General features: G+C 39.3%; 1 protein-coding gene across 2 annotated transcripts in view; it reads left to right on the top strand.

Moving 5' to 3' along the window:
- atp10d (ATPase phospholipid transporting 10D) overlaps positions 1 to 23212 on the top strand; it is a 36827-nt gene that overhangs the window by 1910 nt on the left and 11705 nt on the right. The window contains exons 2-16 of one of the 2 annotated variants that reach the window (XM_042500850.2): positions 2560 to 2951; positions 3907 to 4101; positions 9851 to 10055; positions 11289 to 11374; positions 11636 to 11742; positions 13144 to 13275; positions 14514 to 14626; positions 15916 to 16168; positions 16991 to 17208; positions 18723 to 18914; positions 20201 to 20759; positions 20853 to 20959; positions 22199 to 22325; positions 22421 to 22605; positions 22774 to 23074. In XM_042500850.2, coding sequence (XP_042356784.2) covers positions 2665 to 2951; positions 3907 to 4101; positions 9851 to 10055; positions 11289 to 11374; positions 11636 to 11742; positions 13144 to 13275; positions 14514 to 14626; positions 15916 to 16168; positions 16991 to 17208; positions 18723 to 18914; positions 20201 to 20759; positions 20853 to 20959; positions 22199 to 22325; positions 22421 to 22605; positions 22774 to 23074 — 3067 coding nt within the window. In that variant the 5' untranslated portion in view covers positions 2560 to 2664. Of the gene's footprint in view, positions 1 to 2559; positions 2952 to 3906; positions 4102 to 6803; positions 7371 to 9850; positions 10056 to 11288; positions 11375 to 11635; positions 11743 to 13143; positions 13276 to 14513; positions 14627 to 15915; positions 16169 to 16990; positions 17209 to 18722; positions 18915 to 20200; positions 20760 to 20852; positions 20960 to 22198; positions 22326 to 22420; positions 22606 to 22773; positions 23075 to 23212 lie in introns of those variants that run through there. The other variant, XM_088087201.1, reaches the window with a different exon arrangement.

Below are 23212 nucleotides of genomic sequence, written 5' to 3'. Positions count from 1 at the left end.
GATGTATTGAAGTGTTACTTTTTGTCCGAGACGCAGGCAACATGAGCAAACTCTCCCGTCAGCCTTTGTCGCCGCTGGTTCATTGATGCCAGTTTTGTGTGCCTGGGCCTTTAGGGGGGGACACAGTTTGATGCAGTCTCCTTTTAGTGTTTTAAATGTAAGATGCTGAGAGTAAAAGTATTTAAAGGGGCCCCAAAATGATTAAGCCAGTGTCTTATCACACTTTCAGAGCTGTCCTTCAGAAGTGCTAACCACAGTGTGTAGTTAACACCTTCTTTGTTATGTTGTGTTGAGGGTTTATTAGGAAATATTACTCACAGTAAAAAAGAATGCCATGCATAGTGCAGGCCGGGGGTTTTTAAAGTTCACTTTCCCAGATTTGGTCACTTAAAGCTGGGTAACTAGGAGAAAGTTATTGAATTTACATCCTGACTCTGACATGTTTTTAGGCTTCAAAGACGAAATATTTAAACCGGTCCGTGCAGTACATGTGATAGAAACTGTACAAATATCTTCTTTTGATCTTGTCTGGAGATAAATCTGAGAATCACATTCCTCTGTGGAGGTTTTGCAAATAGTTGACAAGAAGCCATCAGCATCAGAGACCAAGCAGCAAAACTCTTATATTCATGCTCTTTGCCTGTATCCTGTATTTACTGTGATATCATGGTAGAGCACAATACATGTGCTGTAGCTGTGCTGTTATCTTCCATCAGTGTAAGTCATTATCTCACCCATGTGCTAAGATTAACAGGTTAGGCATGTCACGGATCTCTGAGAGAGTGGGGGGTTTCTGGCTTTACATTGAGAAAGACTTGACCATTTAGAATACTGAACAACAGTTTTGTTTTTACTTGATGTTTATATGTTGTATGACAATTTCTGACAATGTTGTTAATTGCTCTATGGATTCTTGTGATACCAAATCATATTTTGCATCATTATGGGTTATAAGCCCAGACTTTAAATTCAACCATATCACCAGAAATGATTTTGGCATTGTACAGATATGCTTGAAATACAGTGATGTCTCGGTAAAAAAACAACAACCACAAAAAATACTTTTTGTGGGACTATCACAGCTAGAAATGCAATGATGTCTTAGTACAAAGCAACTGCTTTTTTGTGTGTGACTATCCCCTTCTCGGTAAAAAGCAACCACTTTTTGTGAGATTATCATCATTGGAAATGCAGAGGTGTCTCTGTAAAAAACAACTGTTTTTTTTGTAGGACTATTGCCGCTGGAAACCTAGCAATGTTTTGGTAAAAAACAACCAATTTTTGTTGGACCATGACCTCGGAAATACGCACATGTCTAGGTAAAAAACAATTGCTTTTTGTGGGACTACTACAGCTGGAAAGGCAATGATGTCTTGGTAAAAAATAACTGCTCTTTTTGGACTGTAACCACTGGAAATGCGGCAAAATCTCAGTAAAAAGCAACCACTTTTTGTGGGACTATTGCTCAAAATGCAGTTATGTCTCATTTTAAAAAACAATTGCTTTTTGTGGGACTATTGCTGGAAATGCAGTAATGTTTCGTTAAAAAAACAACTGCTTTTGATGGGACTGTTACTGCTGGAAAACCAGTACCAGGTTGCGACAAAACACCCATGTTTAGCCGCTGAAAATACAGCAATGTTTTTCTAAAAAAAACAGACGATTTTGTTGTTTGTTGATCTCCAACAGTGGTCTGCATGTAGGCAAGCATTTTTTTAGGTGTCATGTCAGCCACCATCTCCCAATGACAAAGTCAGCTCATTTACCATGTCAGTTTAGAAATGTTGATATGATGAAATGTATAAATGTAATGTACTTGTAACCCCATGCCTGTATTCAGTTGCACTATCTGTCCTGTCTTCACATCATTAGTTCCCTAACTGTCCCTCTGTTTCCTCTTTAAAAGCCCTTGACTCTTTCTTTACTCTTTACATCTTTCTGCACATATAGCTGTAAAAGTAACTTTATTTCCTCACTGCATCACTTTCATTGTCATACCTCAATGGAAATGATGCACACCTACACAGGTGTTTTCAGTGACTGAGTAGGCTTACATTTAGGCTGGATGGAGCTGCACTGGAAATCATGTAATGTCACCAAACCCGATGTGCTCTTAAGGGTGATAAAGGTTCAAGCTGTCCCTGCCGAACAGGTACAGCAGAACCAACAGAAGAGTAAGGAAGATGTTAATAAAGCACACCTTTTACATGCTGTTCTAAGAGGAGGCTAATCAGGAAGGTAAAAAAATGTGTGGGGATTACTGGTGTGCAGGATCTTTCGAAGCACCCTTAATACACTAAATTGATTATAATTTGCCCTTTAGGACTTTGCACTACTGGAGGTTTTTGTCAATCATAACATGAGCATCCTGTACGCCCTACATTTGGGTCATTGGGTCATGCATTTAGTTATGCACATTCAGTATTGCTGTCATCCCAGACAGATGTAAAAAAAAAAATTAAGCTTTCAACATAGAAAAATGAATAACCACTGCCTGAAAGTTTAGATAATGGAGTTAATAATAGGATAACAAATTATTTTGTTGTTCTGTATTTGCAGGATGAAGACATTGTGAAAGTCCAGTGTGGAGCACAGAGGAGCTGGAGGCCACAGAGGAGGGGCCCCAGCCACTGTCACAGCGCAGCTAGAGCCTCTGCTACGTAGATGGAGCGGCTCCACTGGGTGCAGCATCGCTGTCGGCAGCTGCTGGCGGGAAACTCCGGGAGAGGCTGGTACTCCGCCCCCGATGGCCTGCCCAACAAAGCCTCCCTTGACACCCACAACTCTCCACAGAGAGCCAGTGGGAAGCGGAGAACTGTGTTTGCCCGCCATGGGCCCCACCAACAGGAGCATGAAGCTGTCTCCAAGAGCTACAAGGGAAACGCCATCCGCACCACCAAGTACAGCTTGCTGACTTTCATTCCCATGAACCTGTTCCAGCAGTTCCACAGGTCAGATTTTTTTCTTACGGTTTGAGTACATTGCCGCAAAGCCAAATCAGTGTGTTATCAGGCTATCTTTGAAATATATTTCTTTTTCACTTGAACTATTTTCTGATAGCCTCTGTCATTTAATTATTTATTTATGTTTTTTTTGCCATTTAGTAAACCAAGCTTTTATCATTTTTATGCCCTCGGGCTGGCCACAGCAGTGGGCGGGGGCATTATGTTTTTGGGTTGGGTTGTGACTGGGATATCTCAAGAACACTAAGAGAGAATATCTTCAGTTTTGACAAGCATCCATTTGGATTCCAACTTAAAACTGATTAGATTATGGTGGTCAGAGATCAAAGGTCGAGGCCACTGTAACTTTTCCTCCGTCTGCTTCTCATGAACACAACATCTCAAGAACACCTTGAGAGGAGTTTCTTTAAATTTGGCACAAACGTCCACCTGGACTGTATGGTGAACTGATTAGATTTGGTCAGTTCTTCTGTGAAACCATGATGTTCTACAAAAGCACTTTTCTGGCCATTACTCAACAACATAACTCAAAGGTGACTTAAAGAACTTTCATAAAATTTGGCACAAATGTCCACTTGGACTTAATGATAAACTGAAGAGATTTTGGTGGTCAAAAGCCACGGTCACTGTCACTGAGGCTTTGCCTCCGTCTTATTCTCACTAATGTTACATTTCAAGAGTACCTTAAGGGAATTTGGCACAATCATCCCGTGGTCAGCCTCTTTGTGACATCATAACATTTTGCAAGAAACATCTGGCTATGATTCAACACTATATTTCAAGAACAGAAATGGAGACATTTGGTCAGATGCTGAACTGATGACACTAATCTTGGTTGCCCACCGTGAAACTGTGCTGATTGTATCGATCTTCTGCGCTGCCTGATTGAAAATGCTTCTTTAGTTTTTATGTACTAATTTGCCACTGTGGTCTTCCTTTGTAGGGCTGCCAACCTCTACTTCCTGTTCCTTGTGTTACTGAACTGGGTGCCAGTTGTTGAGGCCTTTCAAAAGGAGATAACCATGATTCCTTTGTTGGTGGTTCTCATTGTTATCGCCATCAAAGATGCCCTGGAAGACTACAGACGCTACTTGTTCGACAAGAAAGTCAACAACAATGTAGTGCGAGTTTTCTGTGGGTGAGTGAACCTCTTTCAGCTTAAAGACAAGTCAGTAAAAGTGACAAATGCCATTTTTTAATTGGCATTGATTGTAACAGTGCACCTTGTGGAAATAGCATGTAATTTCTCCGTAGGCTAAATATGGTAAAAAATGAAGTCATCAGGTGGAAAATGGTAAAAATTCCAAAGTCAAAATGCCCAGAATAACACCCAGAAATGATACAATCCATGTTTTTATGCTTTGATGGCAGCGGGATCAAAAAATGCAGTTTGAATGTGTTTTTATGGTGCATGTTTTGCACTCAACACTATGAATGTAACAGTTTTGTTTCTACTGTGTATTTTAGACTTACTGTAGGAGCTGAGCTGGAAATTCCAACATTAAAAAACACAATCTTGCCAAAATGTATGCCATATGCATTAACACAGCCAAAATTATCAACAAATGAAGAATTAAAAGTGCATAAAATGCGGCAAACAGTCTGTAAAGGTTCAATGTAATCACATGCTATTGAATCTGTTTTGACACTCATGGTAGTATTGTCTTCATAAGTTGACGATGAGGGACGTTAACTTTCAGAAATTAATAAAATGATTTGAGTTGTAGAAATGTGCTCTTATACAGATAGATAGGACGACCTCTAGTGGTGTTTAGGGGATTTCTACAGGACACAGCAGCTGATGGAGGCTAAAGCACATGTTCAAACTGCAGGGGTGACACAGGAGTGGGTTTCAGAGACCATATATTACAGTTCCAAACAACACAAGTTTAAATACGCCTTAAATCGCAGCATTAATGAGCGGGCAAAATCCCCACTTTACCTACATGTAATATCAACAATGGAAAGCTCTGAGAATAGTCCCTGGGAGTAGAGGCTCAAAAACTCATGACGGATGTCCCAAAACCTGGATATATAACATGAAATATTATATAAAACCTAAAACCTTAAAACTGCAGCAACCGATTGATTGCAAACAAGAATTGATTGTCACTTATATCAATGTTTGGGCTAGGAATTTCTAAAAAGAAAGATTGGTTGCATGACAGGCAGTGTGAGCACAAGAAAAGGAAGTGAAATTTGAGTTCATTTTGTGTGACTATGGTATGTGCCAGAAAAACAGAAAAACAACCAGAAATACTCAGCAAAGTCTAACTTTGTTTGATGCAGACATCTTTACTTCTGGAATTTTCAACCTGCCTCTCCACCTCTATACATTTCTTCTCAACATCCATTCAAACATCCCAGTAACTCAGCAGTAACATCACTGTCTTGTAAGCAAATCTAAAACCACATGCTTCAATCAGTAAGCAGTCTGATTTGCCTAACCTTTACAGCTCTTCAGACTTGTTGGAAACAAATGCACTGAATGAACCATAAGTCCCTGATTTGACTGAAGTTCCTGGCAGTGTAGGGGAAGCTACTTTGAAACTGTAGCTTGTGAAATTAAGAGGTAATCTCTAAGTAGTTCAGCTACAGCAACACTATCCCTTTGTGGAAAGAATGCAGTTTCAGTTCTGTAATGTTTACACCGCTGGCTTGTTTCTTTTCTGAAACAGTAGACAGCAAAGCACAGGTGGAGCAATAGACTGAAATATGGAGCAAAATCATTCCTTAACTCTTTTCTTCAAGAGAAAACAAAATATATGTACAGTATATATCAGATAATATTTTTTATTGTCAACAAATCCTTCAATCCAAAAGGAATTTCCTTGAATTGGGCACTTGAGCTTATCAATTAACTGCTTAGATTTTGGTGGTCAAAGGTCACTGTGACCTCACAAAATAGGTTTTTGACCGGAACTCAAGAACTTATACACTAGTAATGGAAATGAAGCAGTGATAACGTTTCATATTCAAAAGGTCAAAGGTCAACTTCATCCTTACAGTATAATGTTGTGCAAAATGTTGTGTAATTGTTTAGCCTTTCAAAAACAACTTTTTCGCTGCAGTCCCAATCACTTAGCCTGTGGTTCCTATTATGCCTAGTGCTTCACTGAGTTGTTTTTAGTTTGCAGTGAAGTTTGCTGTTTTATGTCCATACACGCAAATGTCACTTTTTACCAGGGTTTTATAATCTGTCTGTTGAGAACATGGTGGTTTATGCTGGTTATTGTCATCTTTGTGTTAGTTTATAGTTTACATCACATTAGTGAGTTGGCTGTTAATTTTCACTTAGTCAGCTGTCATTTCTCTCTGGAGGTTTTAACTCTGCGTTGTAGTGAAATTGATGTTCACTGATACTTTTCTAAAAACATTCCTTGTCCTTCGTCTAAAATGGTATGACAATCATATGATTTCTTATAGAGCAGTGTTTAAGAAGTGGCGAGTAATTGTTTTAGTGATGAGGGAGGTTTGCTCTCATGCAAATTTAAGCACATTCTAAATGTCTTGTGTACCAATAAGATTGCTTGGTCAGAACTACTTGTTTAATGTACAGTACAGAGTGACCGAAGCACTCTGCTCAGTTTCACCAGTGGATATATGAATCCCGTCCATCGCTCTGATCTCTGAGGATTTGCAGTAAATCAGTGCCAGCGCAATCCCTGCTGCTGCTCTGCGACCCTTCTTTCTCCTATAGATAAGTACACAAGTAGTCTTCTGAGGCAGCTGTAAAACTTGAACCTTGAGTTTGTTTACAGTATGAATGCCCTGTAGAGGAGTGGCAGTGAATTCGTCACCAAGGTAGTAACTCATCCCTCCCATTCTGCCATTTCCCTGGCTATTCTTAGGAGGGAGAGGGGAAAGTACTCCAATGCAGTGTGGTCTGTTAAAAGAAGGGACAGCATGAACGCAGAAGAAAAAGTACAACTAGAGAATGGTTACAGGTAGGTAAGGCCTCCAAGTGGAGACATAAACCGGCAGAGCAATCCGAATCCACTGGAGCAGTGGACTCATGTATAGCTTGGAACATCCAATCCGTCTTCACTCTTTTAAGGAGCGCCTGCGGAAGAAGAGGACCGTGGTACCTTCCTCCACAGAGGATGAGGATTTGAGGCAACTCCTGAAGACGTATAAATGCAACAAGATCCGGACAACTAAGTATTCGCTCCTCTCCTTCCTGCCCAAGAATGTGTTTGAGCAGCTCCATCGCATTGCCAATGTCTACTTCATCTTCCTCGCTGCTCTGAACTTTGTTCCTGTGGTGGAGGCCTTCCAGCCAGAGATCGCTCTGGTCCCCATCATACTGGTGCTGTCAGTGACAGCTGTCAAGGATATCTGGGAAGACTACCGCAGGTTTAAATCAGATCATTCCATCAACAGGCTTCTCTGCAATGTTTACAACAGGTAGGTTAAATGGTGCGTTCACTTGACTTGATGTGGCAACAACCAACGTATAAGATATCTTATCCTTTTGGGACTGTATATTCTCCTGAGCTCAAGGATAGCTGTAACGTGAGGTCACTTGTTTAAGCACTGATCTTTCTCTCATAACTGTAGGGAGACTTTTACATTTTCCACACATTGTTTTTAAAAGAGGAGAAGGTTCCAAGGTCAAAAGTGACAAAACATATCTGCTAAATCTGGCCAACAATATTTTTGGACATCAATATTCGGTTGATTTTAGTTTGATGTCGGCTAATCAGAGTTCAGTGTAAGGCAACAACGTTTGATGCCAGCGTCAATTTTACATCGACTATTGACGACAGATGAGGTTGATATTTTAAGTTGTGTTGTTAAGGAGCCAGAATCCTACGTCTTCCATACGTCATCCATACATTCATTTGTCAGATATGGAGAACAAAACCTAAACATCTGCAAAATGCCATATTATTAATGTCAACCCAATGTGAAACTCTGATGGTCTACATTTAAAATCTAATCAACCAGATTTTCATTCCAACCAAAATTTAACATCTGTCTGCTCTAAGTGTCATCATCATCATCATATTAATGTCTGGTGTCTGCTGGGTAAGGTTGTTAAAAAAAAGCAAACTAGTACGAGTATTTTACCCAATGAAGCTATAGTGAACATTACTTCTATCGTTCTCTATGTTACTAAACAGTAAGTGATCAAAGGTGGTCAAACAAATTCAGGTCAAGACTTCCTTACTGGTATTCTTGAGTAATCAGTCAATGAACTTTTTACAAAGGATTGTAGGTCACTTCAGGCAATTAAATATGTACTTCTGCTCGATAAACCACTCCCAATAACTTCCCAACCTTTGTGTAATAACATTCAATGAAGTAATTGTTGGCAGGAGGCATGTCAAAAGTCTGGAGGAAACCAACCAATCCACTCTGCAATGTGCTATTTATCACTTGAAATGTTTCCCCATGATTCTTGGTAAATATATTTTGTTAATTATTTTTTATGCTGTTGTTTCAGTCTAGTAGTTTTCAGTATTTATCATGTGTTATTCAGTCAAAGTTTCACTGACAATTTATTTAGAATGTTAAGGAGAAAGTCAACATGAAAACAAACTTTGAATGCTTTAAATGTCATTTTAATGGTATCCCAGCGGTCTAATATTGCGCATTGTCTCTTTTTGAGATATTTTGTATCTATATTCAAGGTATTACTTTGGTTAAACACTGGATACTCATCTACCAGCATGTTATCAATTGTTCTACTGCTTGTTTTGCTCCTAACCTTTTAAATATTTAATAATAATAATACCATAGTGTGAGAGTAGTAGTCTATATTTTGTTTGTAGTATATCTTGGAAACCCCCTGACCTCATATTGTACACAACTGTACAATTACAGTAACTCCTCTACCCTGCTGTGTTTCAGTCATTGCTTAGACAGGGTGTGAGACTGTCAGTGTAATAATTAACCACTTGTTGCATCCACTGCATGTGTGATTATAACTGTCAGTCAAAGGTTGCTTTTTTTTCCTTTTAAGAGGAATGCAGCCTCCCCATTGGCAAATACCACCCAGAGCTTCACCTTCATAACATTTATCTGACATAAACAGTACAGTATAGTTTTAACCCTTTGAGACTTGAAACAACATTACTTGCCTTGTTCTGCTTTCAGATGCCTGTCACAAGTATTTAAACCTTTGAACCCTGTGCAAATTGGTTTGATGTCTTTCAAAATGCAGGAAAAGGCAACTCAAGTGACTCAGTGAAAAATGTTCCACAAGCTTTAAAAAATACATCAGTGTAGAGTTTTTTTTTTAAAGCTAGAGAAAGATGTCTATGGAAAGAAGAAGAAAAAAAAAACAAGGGAAAACATATTTATAACAATCATAATTGCATATTATAAATTATCTCACAAAATTAGCATATTTTTAAGCACTTTGTCAAGGTAATTCCTTTTTTTTCTTTCTTTCTTTTTAATTTCTTTTTTTATTTATTTATTTTTTTAAACTGATTTTTAGATAATTTTATTGTACTTTTCACTACCCTCTTGACAATTTTTAGGTCATTTCTTCTTTTATTGCTCATTTTGTTTCCTTCAAGGTTTTAGAAAAAAATCAAAGGGTTAAAGGGTTAAAGACTTAGACTGTTTCCATGCTTTTATTCCTCTAACAACTTTAAGTTTAAGAAATGATTCACATTTTTTTCTTCCTGTCTGTCACCTGTGGTGTACCCCAAGGCTCCATCTTAGGACCCATTTTATTTGCAACATATATATTTCCAATGAGCCTTAATTTAAGTACTAGACAGGCTTCACAATAAAGATGACTCTTGATCGTGTTGTCATGTCATTGTATTGATTTTTATTGTAACCTCTTGTCCACCAAAAAATCTGTAGTTTCAGTATTTCCATATATTTTATGTAACACTTTTCTTCTGTGTCTCCTGATTGTCCCACAGCAAGCAGAAAGCCTACATTGACCAGTGCTGGAAGGATGTACGAGTTGGAGACTTTGTCCGTCTGTCCTGTAATGAAATCATCCCAGCTGACATGCTGCTGCTGTATTCCTCTGACCCACGAGGGGTTTGTTACATTGAGACCGCCAACCTGGATGGAGAGACCAACCTGAAACAGAGACAGGTGGTTTCAGATCTCCCACTGCAGGTAATAGGTGTCTTTGTTTCAATTTGCGGCCCCTAGAGCAAAAAATATTTTGTCCTTTTAACTGACTGGGTATCTATTTAATCATTTGAGATATCTGCTGCCTTATCATTGTCAACAATTTTAGAAAGTTTTTTACTTAATTACATTTTTCAAAAGTATTTTTATTTTTTGAGTGTTTTCTTCAAATGCAATTTTTGTCATTGATGTAATTCTATTACAAAGAGCACTCTTTTTATTTATCCTATAGATGGTATTAATGGTAATGATAAAAGGTAATATCACCTGTTCTACAACAAATGTAATTTATAAGCCAAACAGAGCCATGAAATAAGTTCTAACACACGCTTAAGAGACTTTGTTTTGTTTCAGAACATAAAATATGTTTATGAATTGGTCGTGGTGATGCCTTTAGTTTCAGCACCCTTTAAATAAACTTTGCTGCATGGTTTGTTTGGGATCTGATGCTGCAAAATCAAATCAGTCCCTAAAGACTGATGAGACTATGCCTTTTTTGCAAACGGATTCTTTATTGTCATTAACGCTTGCTGTCATATTATCATGTGGAGGTAAGTGTGTGGGGAGGGCTCAACACTATGAACTACAGAAGCCCAAAGAGAGCAGCAGAAGAGTTTAAAGAGAAAATCAAGGTTTACATTTTACAAATTGCCCTAAACCACAAATGTGCAATGCGCCTGACCAAACCTAATTTTTAAAATCTACATGCCCATGGAGGCACAGATAGGCTTAAGTACTGCTACTTTCACAACAAGGGTGCCCATTGTAAAAATGACTACTGCATTGGTCTGAAACTAGCCTTGACAGTTGCACTGCGCTGGGGTCTCAGATAGGTCCCATGGTGTACAAAGCAACTAATGAAATGAAATTAAACTAAATTGCCCTTTGGGATAAAGGAAGTTGTCTGAATCTGAATCTGAATCTGAAAGGAACTAATAAGGATAATTGACATACTATTTTTAACAAAACAGCTGTAGAATACTTTGTGCATCACATGTAACTCGAGGAGACATCTAGTGGAAAAGAGAAATGGACACTGCTGTTTGCAAAAAACACAATGTACTCTGTCGCAATAAGAAGGCAGTTGGCTCTTGTCAGATGAAATAGCTGTCTGCTTCAGTTTTTATGATCTTTTTAAAGTGAAAGTAAATTGACACCCTTATTTGTGTGTGTGTGTGTGTGTGTGTGTGTGTGTGTGTGTGTGTGTTTGTGTTCCAGGGAGCAGAGTTCAACTTCGAGAGCTTCCACAGTCGTATTGAGTGTGAGAACCCTAACAATGACCTCAGCAGGTTCAGAGGTTACATGTGAGTTCTGCTTCATCCTACAGTGATCAAACACATCTGTGGTCTGTCCTAAATTCAGCAGTGGTAAAATCATTTTTTTAAGAATTGAATGTTTTGATTGTAGACATTGAAACATTTAGGTCATGCACCATTTATCAATATAGACAGCTAGTTAAAGCTGTGTTTTTCAAACCATCACACTGCTTCAAATACATGTTCTGGTCAGACTGGATCACGCTGTGCAGCTGAGCCTCTTTTGTGTGTGTGCATGTTGCTCCACAGGGAGCACCCCAATGGGGGTCGTGTCGGCCTCCATAACAGCAACCTCCTGTTAAGGAGCTGCACCATCCGCAACACTGAGACTGTGGTGGGCATTGTGGTCTATGCTGGTAAGAGCACGGCATCATTTACAAAACATCTACATTCACACTGGTCTGCTCACTGCAGTCTGGGTTTACACTTTGACAAAATACATTACGCAATTACATGATTGAGTAACACATGGTTTAGTTTCTATAATAGAATTATAGGTTAGATTATTCACCTGTCTCTATGGCAAAGGGGTATCAAATATTGTCCCCCAGAACAATTGAAATTATCGGGCTAATCACTCAAGTTATATGCCCTCAAGAAAAATTTGTACATAATAGAATGTATCTTTTTTCCTTTGAACCACAGGCAATTTTACTACTTAAAAAAAAAAACAATTTAAACTTAGATGTTTGTGTTGGATTTTTGTCTGTGTTGAACCTGTCTGCTATCAGGAATTGAGTCAAATTGCTTGTCGAGCAGGTCCACAGCATGCAGAAATGAGATTTGGGAGGTCTATGTGACGTCTCCTCAGCAAGCCTGTGTGACCTACATACCTGTAATACCCTTCTCTGCGTAGGTTTGTGTATCTTCAAAGAACGCTAATTCCAGCATTACTCCGAGTATTCATACAGTAAGGTGTAGCTTTAATCAAGCAGTCTTAAAATGATAATGTAAAAAGCACACAGAACAAAGATGAATGTTATTCACTACAGCGCTGCTAATGTGGAATATAGCAGCAAGAAATAGTAGTAACCTTAGAAAGTCACATAGTTTGCTCCTGCGGCATGTTTCCCACAAAGAGTTTGATATAGTATGAGCTTCACTGAACCTAACATTAGTGATTAGCACCATGTTAATCAGTGGGTTTTCTAATCCAGCTCTGACTGCTGTTTTATCATAGCATGATATATATATATATATATATATATATATATATATATATATATATATATATATATATATATACTGTATATATCTAGGTGTATGTATGTATATGTGTGTGTGTGTGTGTGTGTGTGTGTGTGTATATATATGTATATATATATATATTCTAACATATTTTTGAAATTTTCATTAATAATAAATATAATTAAATTAATTTCAGTTTAATTAAAGAAGAAAATTATTATTATTATTACTATTATTATTATTATTATAAATATAGTTTTCTGGACATCTTCCCTATTTTTAGATAATTTTTACTAATAACTCTTCCCTCTTTTTTTAAAACAATTTTTTTAGGTAATCGTCTTGTCACCTTTTACTAATTCCTTGCATTTTGTGGGACATTTCTTGTCAAGTTGGTCACTGCCATTTTTCACGTTTTTGAAAAAACAAAAAACAAAGACTGATCTGCTCAAGTTCTAGATCATCAAATAGCTTGGGAAAGGCAGCACGAGAGTGCTGATGTGCCTCCTACTGGATCATGGTGTGTATACTTGAGCATGGCTGTGTTCTTGTCTTTCTGTGTGACTCAGGTCATGAGACTAAAGCCATGATGAACAACAGCGGGCCGAGGTATAAGCGCAGCCAGCTCGAGAAGCATCTAAACACAGATGTCCTGTGGTGTGTGCTGCTGCTCATCATCATGTGCCTGACAGCTGCTATAGGTGTGTACCAACACAGCTCGCACTTCACAACACAGATATGAAGAGCAGCAGTAACATTGCAGTTACTGCAGTTTCAATCTGAAAACCAGGCCTCTAAAGGTTTACATGAACGCTAGCAATGTAAAACACATCATCATGTGATTAACATTGTGAAACAGTCCCAGTTTGGTTCGTGTCGGGAAAGAGAAAGACGTGGTTGGGTTTAGAATAAAAATGTGGTTTCGCTTAAAATAAATAGGTATGTGACATAAGTAACATACACGTATTTAATTTGCATAATTGCATAAAGTCCATAAAATCACGTAACTGTTGACTTTTGTTTCACTCAGGACACAAACAGCAGTCTTCTGGTTGAAAGTCCTGTGTTGGTTTGACTGTCCACCAAAAGTGAATTTTCTCGTTCTTCATGCAGTGTTAGCCGATGTCCTCCTTTGTTACCGTCAAAATTAGTAGAGCCACGAGAGGTCACTGCTTAACAATAACATAAACAGCTGTTTCCTGTCCTTATCATGGCCCTCTGAACCTAATAAACCATATTTGTGATGCTTATAACTGCTCAGTATGTTAACATTTTAGAAAAAGGCAATTTTCTCTGTTAGTCTGAGTAAAACTGAAATTTAAAAATACTTGTAAATATGTTAGTCCAACTAAAATCGTAGATCAAATTTCTCAAAGTCAGACTAACATACCTAAGATAATGCGGTTTGGGGCTGAGTTACTCGTTCATGTATATGCCTCAACTGGATCTGAACTGGCCTTGGCGATCTGCGCATGCTCCATATTCCCCAAGCTGGACTTTGACCCAGAAGTCAAACTGCATCGAAAAAAGACAGAAAAACAAAAGAGAAGAATGGCAGAAAACAAAAGACAAATGTACCAAGTAAAGCGTAGCGTCTGAATAAAATTTACCCTGCCGAAAAATTATTCATGTTTTCACCCTTTGACATGTAACCTATTTGCCGCTTGCTAACTTGTTTGGTATGTGACGTAACAGGTCAACCAGAAAAATATCCAATAGCAACTGGCTAAAAGGGGGCATATCTCCACCTACAGTGGTGGAGTCGGACATACTTTAATCAATAAACGGATTCTCCCCCAGTGCTTGTATACTGGGACATCTATAACTGTAGCTCCACTTCCATTTCAAAAAAATCCATCGAAGCCTCTAGAATCTCAGGGATTGACTCATTTCCAGCTTTGACAGTGATGAGCTGCTGTGGTGTGTTGGTGTGTTTCAGGTCATGGCCTCTGGCTAAAGAACCTCAAAAATCCCATCTTTCTGGTTGATACCGAGACGTCTCCTGCCCTGGCCGGATTCTACGTCTTCTGGACCATGATCATTGTGCTACAGGTATACCGTTAACCATTTCATTCCCAGGTCAACAGCTGTATCTTTGCATTATCTTATCAACTGTAATGAATATATCTAATACAATGTTTCTATTTTAGTATAAAGACAGTTGAAAATGAATAAACATTTCTTTTTTATATATATTATTAAAATATAAACCAAAGTTAAAAACAAAAAATAAAACAAAGATAAAATAACAATTAAAAAACAAACAAAAAAATAAACAAACCAAAAGCAAGAAAGAAAGGGGGAGGGGCTTATTTTCTGGCATCGCCTTTATTAACGGGGTCTGTTGTTTATCAAACCTGTAATTTCATGATAATTTTTTTTTTGATTGCTTCAGTGGATTATATAGATGTAGATTTTATGTTCATGCATTTATTAGAAGTATGAAAGTTTCACACATTACAGCTTCTTACAGAAGGGTGGTCCAAGTAACCAGAGAAATCAGTAATAGCTTTGATGGAGGAATAAAAGTGACAATTACTTCATGATCCACTTGATGTTTGTACTCTTTGTAGACAGAAAGTCACACATTCACATGTCATCTCTCAACTTCTTGAAACCTGGAGCGACATCACTTTTCTTGTGCTGATTTCACAAGTCTTTAAACCTTTAAAAACTTGATCAAATTGATTAGATTTCTGTCAAGAACATGGGAAAAGGCAATGAGCAGGTTGGTAAGAAATTCCACAATATGCAAGAAGTTAGTAGATTTAGAAAATTAAGTTAAAAATACAAAAATGTCTTTGGGATGTAGTATTTATTTAGGTTTGTTTTGTTTTTACAAATTTGTATGTTATTTTATTGTTCTTTTTAGTCATTTCTTGATTTTTTTGTTGTTACTAATTGCAAGGGAAAACCTATATTTATACCAAATTATCATAATTAAATACTTAAAATTATGCCACAAAAAGTATTGTTTTAAGCACTTTTCAAGGTCATTTTTAATGACTTTTTTTAATGCTTATTTTATTTTTATGTATTTATTTTACTTATTTCCAGGTAATTTTCTAGTACTTTTTACTCATCGTTTTTGCTATTTTGTGGGTAATGTTTGCTTATTTTTAGGTAATTATTTTGTTCCTCTAGCCTTCTTCCCATGTTTTTGAAAGAAATCAAGCCGGTTTGCTTAAGTTTCAAAGGCTTTAACAGAAATTTTAAACTTGTGTTCTTACATGAAACTTGTTACGTGTCAATCAAATTTGTTCATTAACACTATTATATACTGTGCTATGTTTGTCATGTCCCTGAATACATCATGCATGTAATTAATTTCTGTCCAACAGGTGCTGATCCCCATTTCTCTGTACGTGTCCATTGAGATTGTGAAACTGGGCCAGATTTACTTCATCCACAATGACTTAGCTCTGTACAACAAGCAGCTGGACTCCAGAATTCAGTGTCGGGCCCTCAACATCACAGAGGACCTGGGTCAGATCCAGTACCTGTTCTCTGATAAGACGGGGACGCTGACAGAGAACAAGATGGTGTTCCGCCGCTGCAGTATCTACGGGGTCGAATATCCTCATGAAGAAAATGGTAAGAACTGAAAATATGACTTTGACTTACTTTTGCCTCTGTAAGAGACATATTTTTACTGTAATGAGAAATTCCAGCAGAAACAATGAGAGGTTTCTATGCCTCTGCACCAGTTACAGCCGAGGCCGGAGGGTTTCAGGTTGTCTGTCCGTCCATCCGTCCCAGTCTTATGAATGCTATATCTCAAGGACATTTTGAGGGAATTCTTCTTTTTTATTTTAAATTTGGCACAACTGTCCACTTGGCATCGAGAATGAACTAATAAGATTTTGGTGATCAAAGGACAAGGTCACTTTGACCTTACGCCTATCTCATTCTCAAGACCATTATATCTCAAGAACACCATTAGGGAATTTCTTCAAATTTGGCACAAACGCTTATTTGGACTCAACAATGAACTGATTAAAATTTGGTGGTTAAAGATCAAGGTCATTGAGACCTCACAAAACGTGTTTTTTGGACCAAACTCAAGAATTCATATGCTAATTACAGCAAAATTTCACAGAAATGTCTAATAGGATATTAATGATGAAGAGATGACTTTTTACATTCAAAAGGTCAAAGATCAGCTTCACTTTGACATCATAATGTTCTGCAAAAACAGTTTTCTGGCCATTATTTAACATCTTAATTTCGGAATAGAAAGGGAGACATTTGGTGAAATACCGAATTGGTGACACTAATCTTGGGTGTTCACCATGGATGTACTCTAATAATTCTAGTTTAGAATTGTTGTAGTGGTTGGATAATAAGAGAGTGATTGCAAGAGTCCACAGTTCTTTACTGTATGTGTTGTAAATGCTGTGTGTTGCTGTGTGTCAGCTCGGAGGCTGGAGGTGTATGAGGCGGAGAAGAACGAGGTGGCTGGACACTCTGTGACTCTGAAGTCGGGCTGCAGCGGCAAATCTCTGAGCTGTCGCTCTCTCAGCTGCAAACACAGCTCTGTATCTCTGCACACACTCACAGCAGAGTCAGAGGAGGAGGAAGAGCAACTGTCTAATCACATCCAGCCCAGGACCAGCGCCTTCTGCAGTCGCGTGGTCAGACTCACACACACTCACCATAACCACGCTATTTGTGTATTACTCACCTATTTGGTCCAAAGCCACAATAGAGGATCTGTTGAAACTGCTTGTCACTCTGTAGTCATTTTTTTTTAATAAGTAAGAATACATCTCTGCAGAGGACACCATCTGCAAACAGCCTGGCTCTCAAAGCAGCACACACTTAATTATACGTACCTTTAAGCCTTAATGAATAGTAAATGGATGAGTTAAAAAAAATAATTATTCCATACAGTTGTCATGAATGTTGAAATTAGCTGTAGAGACCAAAAAGTGTTTGTACCAAGTGGTAAACGTGTTTATTTCCACTTTAGTTGGACATTTTAGCATGAGGGTTTATGGGTATTGACTCTGTTTTGGAGCCAGCCTCAAGTGGCTTTATTTTTCAGCCCTGGAGGGTGCTACTTGAGCTTGACCCATGTCTGAAGGTGGGTTTCCATTAACCCTCAAATTGAGCAAATTGAAATCGCCAATATAAAATATGCCTAACGGAAACACGTCAATTTTGAAAAAAAAATCCTATTTTCACAATAAGGTTTTTACACTCTCATGAGGTGGTATTTCATGTGATTAGAAAAAGCCATATTTTGCAAAACTGCAATACAAACACTTTTTGGGCTTTTCTAGGTCACATGATGCTATGGCTATGTGCTTGTCAATAGGAACTGGCTCCCTCATGATGCAGCAGGAGTTACAAGAGCTGTTATTGCATCACATAACTCTTCAAAAGTTAAACAGATCATCCTGAAGTTTTGAATCCACAATTCCTCTGTGAAATCGTGAACTATCACCTCCCAGTAATCCCTATTATGTGGCCGCTCCCATGTATCAGGGGCTCGCATTTCCATTATGGTTCCATAACACGCCTCGCCTTAGATTGGAAATAACAGCTAGTGTGGTGGCTGCAGTTGAAATAAAGCTGCTAATGTTTTGAACATCCATCACCATGCTTCTTGGAATGTTATCACCTGATGAGAAGTTATAGAACATCATTTAGTGAAAACACAGTTATCTTGCAATTGTGTTTTATAGAATTTTGAAAATTTGCTGAGTTTTTGCGCAAATCTGTGATGGAAACTCACCTAGAGACTAAAAGGATATGCTGTCCTTTGCTGCAGATATATTAGCATGCTACCAGATTTTATGGAAGTGAAGTATAAATCCCCTGAGGACTCCATTAAACACTTCACACTTCCACATCCACACAGGAAATCACATTGCAGAAAGAATTCAGATAACACAATTGAACAATGTGTTTATATGCACTATAGTAACCTGTCAATTTAAGATACATGCAGCAGATCAGAAATCAGATTTCCCGTCCCCTGACTAAAGGTCAGTCAGTGAGCTCTGCTGTCCTTCAGAACAAATCTAATGTTAGCTTCCTCCTGCGTAGTTTATAACGGTCACTTGAAAGTTTTGGCCATCAATGTGTTCATGTTCTAGCCATGATGACTCAGCTCCTGCTGCTCCTGTGTCTGTGTGTTCAGGCGAAGGAGGTGGTGCCGGACCCTGAGCTGGTGAGGAAGTTGAACTGGTTGAGCTCTCCTGTGCTGGCTTTGAGTGACGGCTCCTCTGGGACTCCATCCAGCCTGGAGCTCACCTACATCACTGACTTCTTCCTGGCTTTGGCCATCTGCAATAGCGTGGTGGTCTCCTCACCCAGCCAGCCTCGACATGTGGTGAGTGGATGACATCTGTGAAGCATGTCATAACAAAGACTTGTTTCTCTAGAGCAATACTGTCGGTTTACATTGTTATGACTCCATACTGGCAATAGACAAGGCTGCATCATGTTTTTGGGTTGTCTGTCCGCCCATACAGACATCCCCTTTTCATGATATCTTGTGCAATATATTAACACCTTAAGAGAATTTCTTCAAATTTGGCAAAAACAACTTGGACTCAATGATTACCTGATTAGTTTTTTGGTGGTCATAAGTCAAGGTCACTGTGACCTTGCATTTGTCTCATTGTCATGAAAGCAATGTCTTAAAAAGGCCTGAAGCCTCCCGCAGACTGAGATTTTTGCAATTTTATAAGTTTAGTGCAGCTACACTGTCTGACACGGATCTTAATAAACTTGGGTACAACATCAGATTTGATGTATGCAGACTGTACAATGACATCCCCCACTGAATCACAGGCTACGACCTACATCCATCGACGTCAATACACAACACGTCATCAACATGCATCATCCATCTATGCCAATGTAGTGGTGAGAGCAAAATGTAAATAAACAAATCGAGCCCCTTCTATAGTGGCATTTATGTGTCAAAAAAGTCTGAAGAAGAGGAGAAGGAGAATATGGATGCAGATGTTTATACTTATTCCTTTTTTCACTGCGAAATGCTAGTGGAAAAAAAAGGAAATGACATGAACAAATGGCTAAGAAATAATAATAAATTTGTTCAATAAGTCAAAATATAAAATTCTGGGGCACCTGGCGCCTGGTCAATGGATAGAGCGGGCACACCATGTACAGAGGCTGTGTCCTCGGCACAGTGGCCGCGAGTTCAATTACAGCCTCAGCCCTTTGCTGCATGTCATCCCCTCTCTCTCTCTCCCCCTTTCACATGTGCTGTCTTATAACTTAAAGACAAAACCCCCCCCCCCCAAAAAAAAATAAATAAAAAAAATACATAACAAATATATATATAATTCTATAATTTAAGATATATAGATAGAATTATTATAATTATAAATATATACCTGTCTGGACATTTTTCCTAGCTTTTTAAAAAAAAAGTTATTCCATTCCCAATTTTTTGTAATTTGCGAGAGATTTCTTGCAAAGTTGTTTTTTTGTATCTTTTAGCATGTTTTTTTTAAAGAAATGTAACAAATTTTGCTTCGTGTACAAAGGTTTAAATACGTCTGAACGAACTGAATGTCAATCCAGGTTTCAAAAGGTTATTAACTTACTGACAAAAGCTCATCCCATGTTTTTCTCTCTTCCGTGCAGGTGCCTGAAGCACAAACTCCTCTGAAGTCCCTGGAGGACATCAAGCTGATGTTCCAGCGCCTCAGCTTCTCTCCGTTCTCCGCCCTCTCCACCCTGTCTCCTCCCCAGATCAAAGGCAGCCCTCGCAGCTTCACCAGCAGGCTGTTTGCCCGGGGGAAGACCGGCTCCTTCAACTTCTCCACGCCCAGTAACAGCACCACCGACACCTCAGAGCCAGGCAAAGAAACCAGCCTGGAAACCTCCAACATTACTAGAGAAGTGGACAGTGACAGTGACACTGATGATGAACTGCTGTATGAGGCAGAGAGTCCAGACGAGGCGGCTCTGGTCCACGCAGCCCAGGCGTACCACTGCACCCTCAGGGCACGCTCTCCAGAAAGCCTGCTGGTGGACCTGCCGGGGATCGGCTCTCTGGCTGTCCAGCTCCTCCACATCCTGCCCTTTGACTCCAACAGGAAGAAGATGTCTGTGGTGGTCCGCCACCCACTCACAGGACAGGTGGTGGTTTACACCAAGGGAGCAGACTCTGCCATCATGGACCTGACGGAGACACCTAAAGGTAACTAACAGAAGAAAAATGCATGGATGTAGCCCTGAATGAAGAGTGGTATCTTTGCCTGATTAATGTGATTATCACTGTCATTGTGCTCAGGTGCAGAGCAGGCTCAGGAGATCTACAGCCACATCAGAGAGCAAACCCAAAAACATTTAGACGGCTATGCCAGAGAAGGCCTCCGCACGCTCTGCATCGCTAAAAAGGTAACGCGTCAGGAGGGTGAAACAAGAAAGCTTTGTACATTATTATAAATAATAAGGGAGATATATGAATCAACTGTTACATTATAGCATCTAATCATACAGTACAGTGAACGATGAAAGAAACTGAGATCAAATCAAATATAAATCCAATGTCACATCAGGGTGTGTGATGCTTTGTGCACTGCTCTATGCAGCTGACCTAATTATTTGTGAGTAATGCATAATATAATTGATGTAAACTCCTGGCACAATGTTGATTTTTCTGCCTATGCACTAAGACTAAAAATGATATCTATAAAGATTATTTTTTCACACCAAACTTTATTTACAGTTTTAAATGTTTTGGGGATTTTCCCCCCTCTGACAAACAAACTACAAATGACAAAGAAAAAACAAACTAATAAAAGCAAACAAATTTTGCTTATATTTCAGCAGTACAGATGCAAAGGCAAATTGAAAAATATTGAGGGCTTAAAGTCAGTTTTGCATATTTTACAGTTCTGCAGTTGAAACAGTCGAGTGTTGAAAATGACCAATGCTGAAATGTACAACCATCTTTCAACATTAGCTCCATGTTATTGTAATGTTATTGTTTTATTGTTTTATTGTTTTAACTACTAGAGCATAGGTCTGTTGTAGTGGACTAAATCGATGTCCCCTCCAGCTCTCTGTGATCATTTCACATGTACAGTTGTACAGCTGAGGCAGGGCGGCTGGTAGCACATAGCTGGAGTGGATAGTTTTCAGCATGTGGATAAACCTGCAGCTTTTCCACTGTTTATATGGGCAGCACAACTGGATCAGTGACAGCTTTGCAGCAGGTCTCTGTCCTGTTATACGGGACGCAACTGGAAAATGATTCCACTAATGTTGTCTGATTTTTACTGGCTGTCTGTGGGCTGATGTGGTCTCGTGCATCTTGGAGTGACACACATTTCTCCCACTCGGCTGCATGTTTCTGTTTGAGATGTTGAAATAAATCGGTCATGCTGTTGTCTTTAGTTGCAACAGCGCTTTAAAGAGAATTTGCAGCAGACTGTTGTTTGTTCAAGATCCGATGTTGCAAAACCAAACTAGTTCCAAGTGACTGAGGAGACTGTGCCTTTTTTGGGAATGTACTGTTTAACGTACTTTTAAAATTGTCTTAACAATCGACTTTTGTCTACTCAGAAGAAGAGCCGCCCTGTGTGTAAGAAGGTGTGAGTGTTCCTCAGTGACTGTGTTCTGTGTGTGGAGCAGGTTCTGGAGGAGGAGGACTATGAGGTGTGGATGAAGGAACAGCTGCTGGCAGAGAGCAGCATAGAGAACAGGGAGGAGCTGCTGCTGCAGTCAGCTGAGAGACTGGAGACAGACCTCACCCTGCTGGGTAGGACAGCCGCTCGCTGCAGCATGGACTACATGGATATCAGAGCTGGGAGCACAGGTTTTTAAAGTGTGTTTTCTCTGTATGTGTGTGTTCAGGCACCACAGGGATTGTAGACAGACTGCAGGAGGAGGTCCCAGAGACCATTGAAGCTCTTCAGAGGGCCGGGATCAAAGTCTGGATCCTCACTGGAGATAAAAAAGAGACAGCCATCAACATCGCCTACGCCTGCAAACTGCTCTGTCCTAACGACCAGCTGCTGACAGCCAACTGTGGAAGCAAGGTCAGTAACCAAGGGATTATAGCTTTCTTGTGGCATTTTCAGGCCAAGCTGCCCTAGAGACTAAAATACAAACAAAAAGTAATTTGCTTAATTATTGTGATAAATGCAATAAAGTAAATATATTGTGACTCTTAAAGACAGTACTTATGGATTTCTTTCGTACATCAGGATGCGTGTGCAGCTTTACTGGAGGAGCTCAAAGTGGAAGTGCAGCGAGGCGAAGACAGTTTGACTGAGCTAACTGCAGCAGAGAATCCTGGGGAATCGTCGTCAGCCAGCAGAGCGGGCTTCATCCTGGTTATAGATGGCCGGACGCTGGACTGGGCCCTGCAGGAGGAGCTGAAAAGCCACTTCCTGGAGCTGAGCTGTAGATGCAAAGCAGTCATCTGCTGCAGGTCCACGCCACTGCAGAAGAGCCAGGTGGTCCACCTGATCCGGAACCAGCTCGGCGTCATGACCCTGGCCGTGGGTAAGGACTCAGACTGTGGGAAAACTGATGAGAAGTTTTACACGTGTTCCTTGTCAATTAATATTATTTAAAGTGTATCTTTTAATCCTATTCTTCCCAATATATAATTTAATTTCCTCAAACTAAACCTGGGTTGGA

Source organism: Plectropomus leopardus, chromosome 14 (genome assembly GCF_026936395.1).
Source record: "Plectropomus leopardus strain MGB_pleo_1.0 chromosome 14, ASM2693639v1, whole genome shotgun sequence".
NCBI lineage: Eukaryota > Metazoa > Chordata > Actinopteri > Perciformes > Serranidae > Plectropomus > Plectropomus leopardus.
Note: the sequence above shows the minus strand (reverse complement) of the source record. Positions and strands in the feature narration are given on the sequence as shown.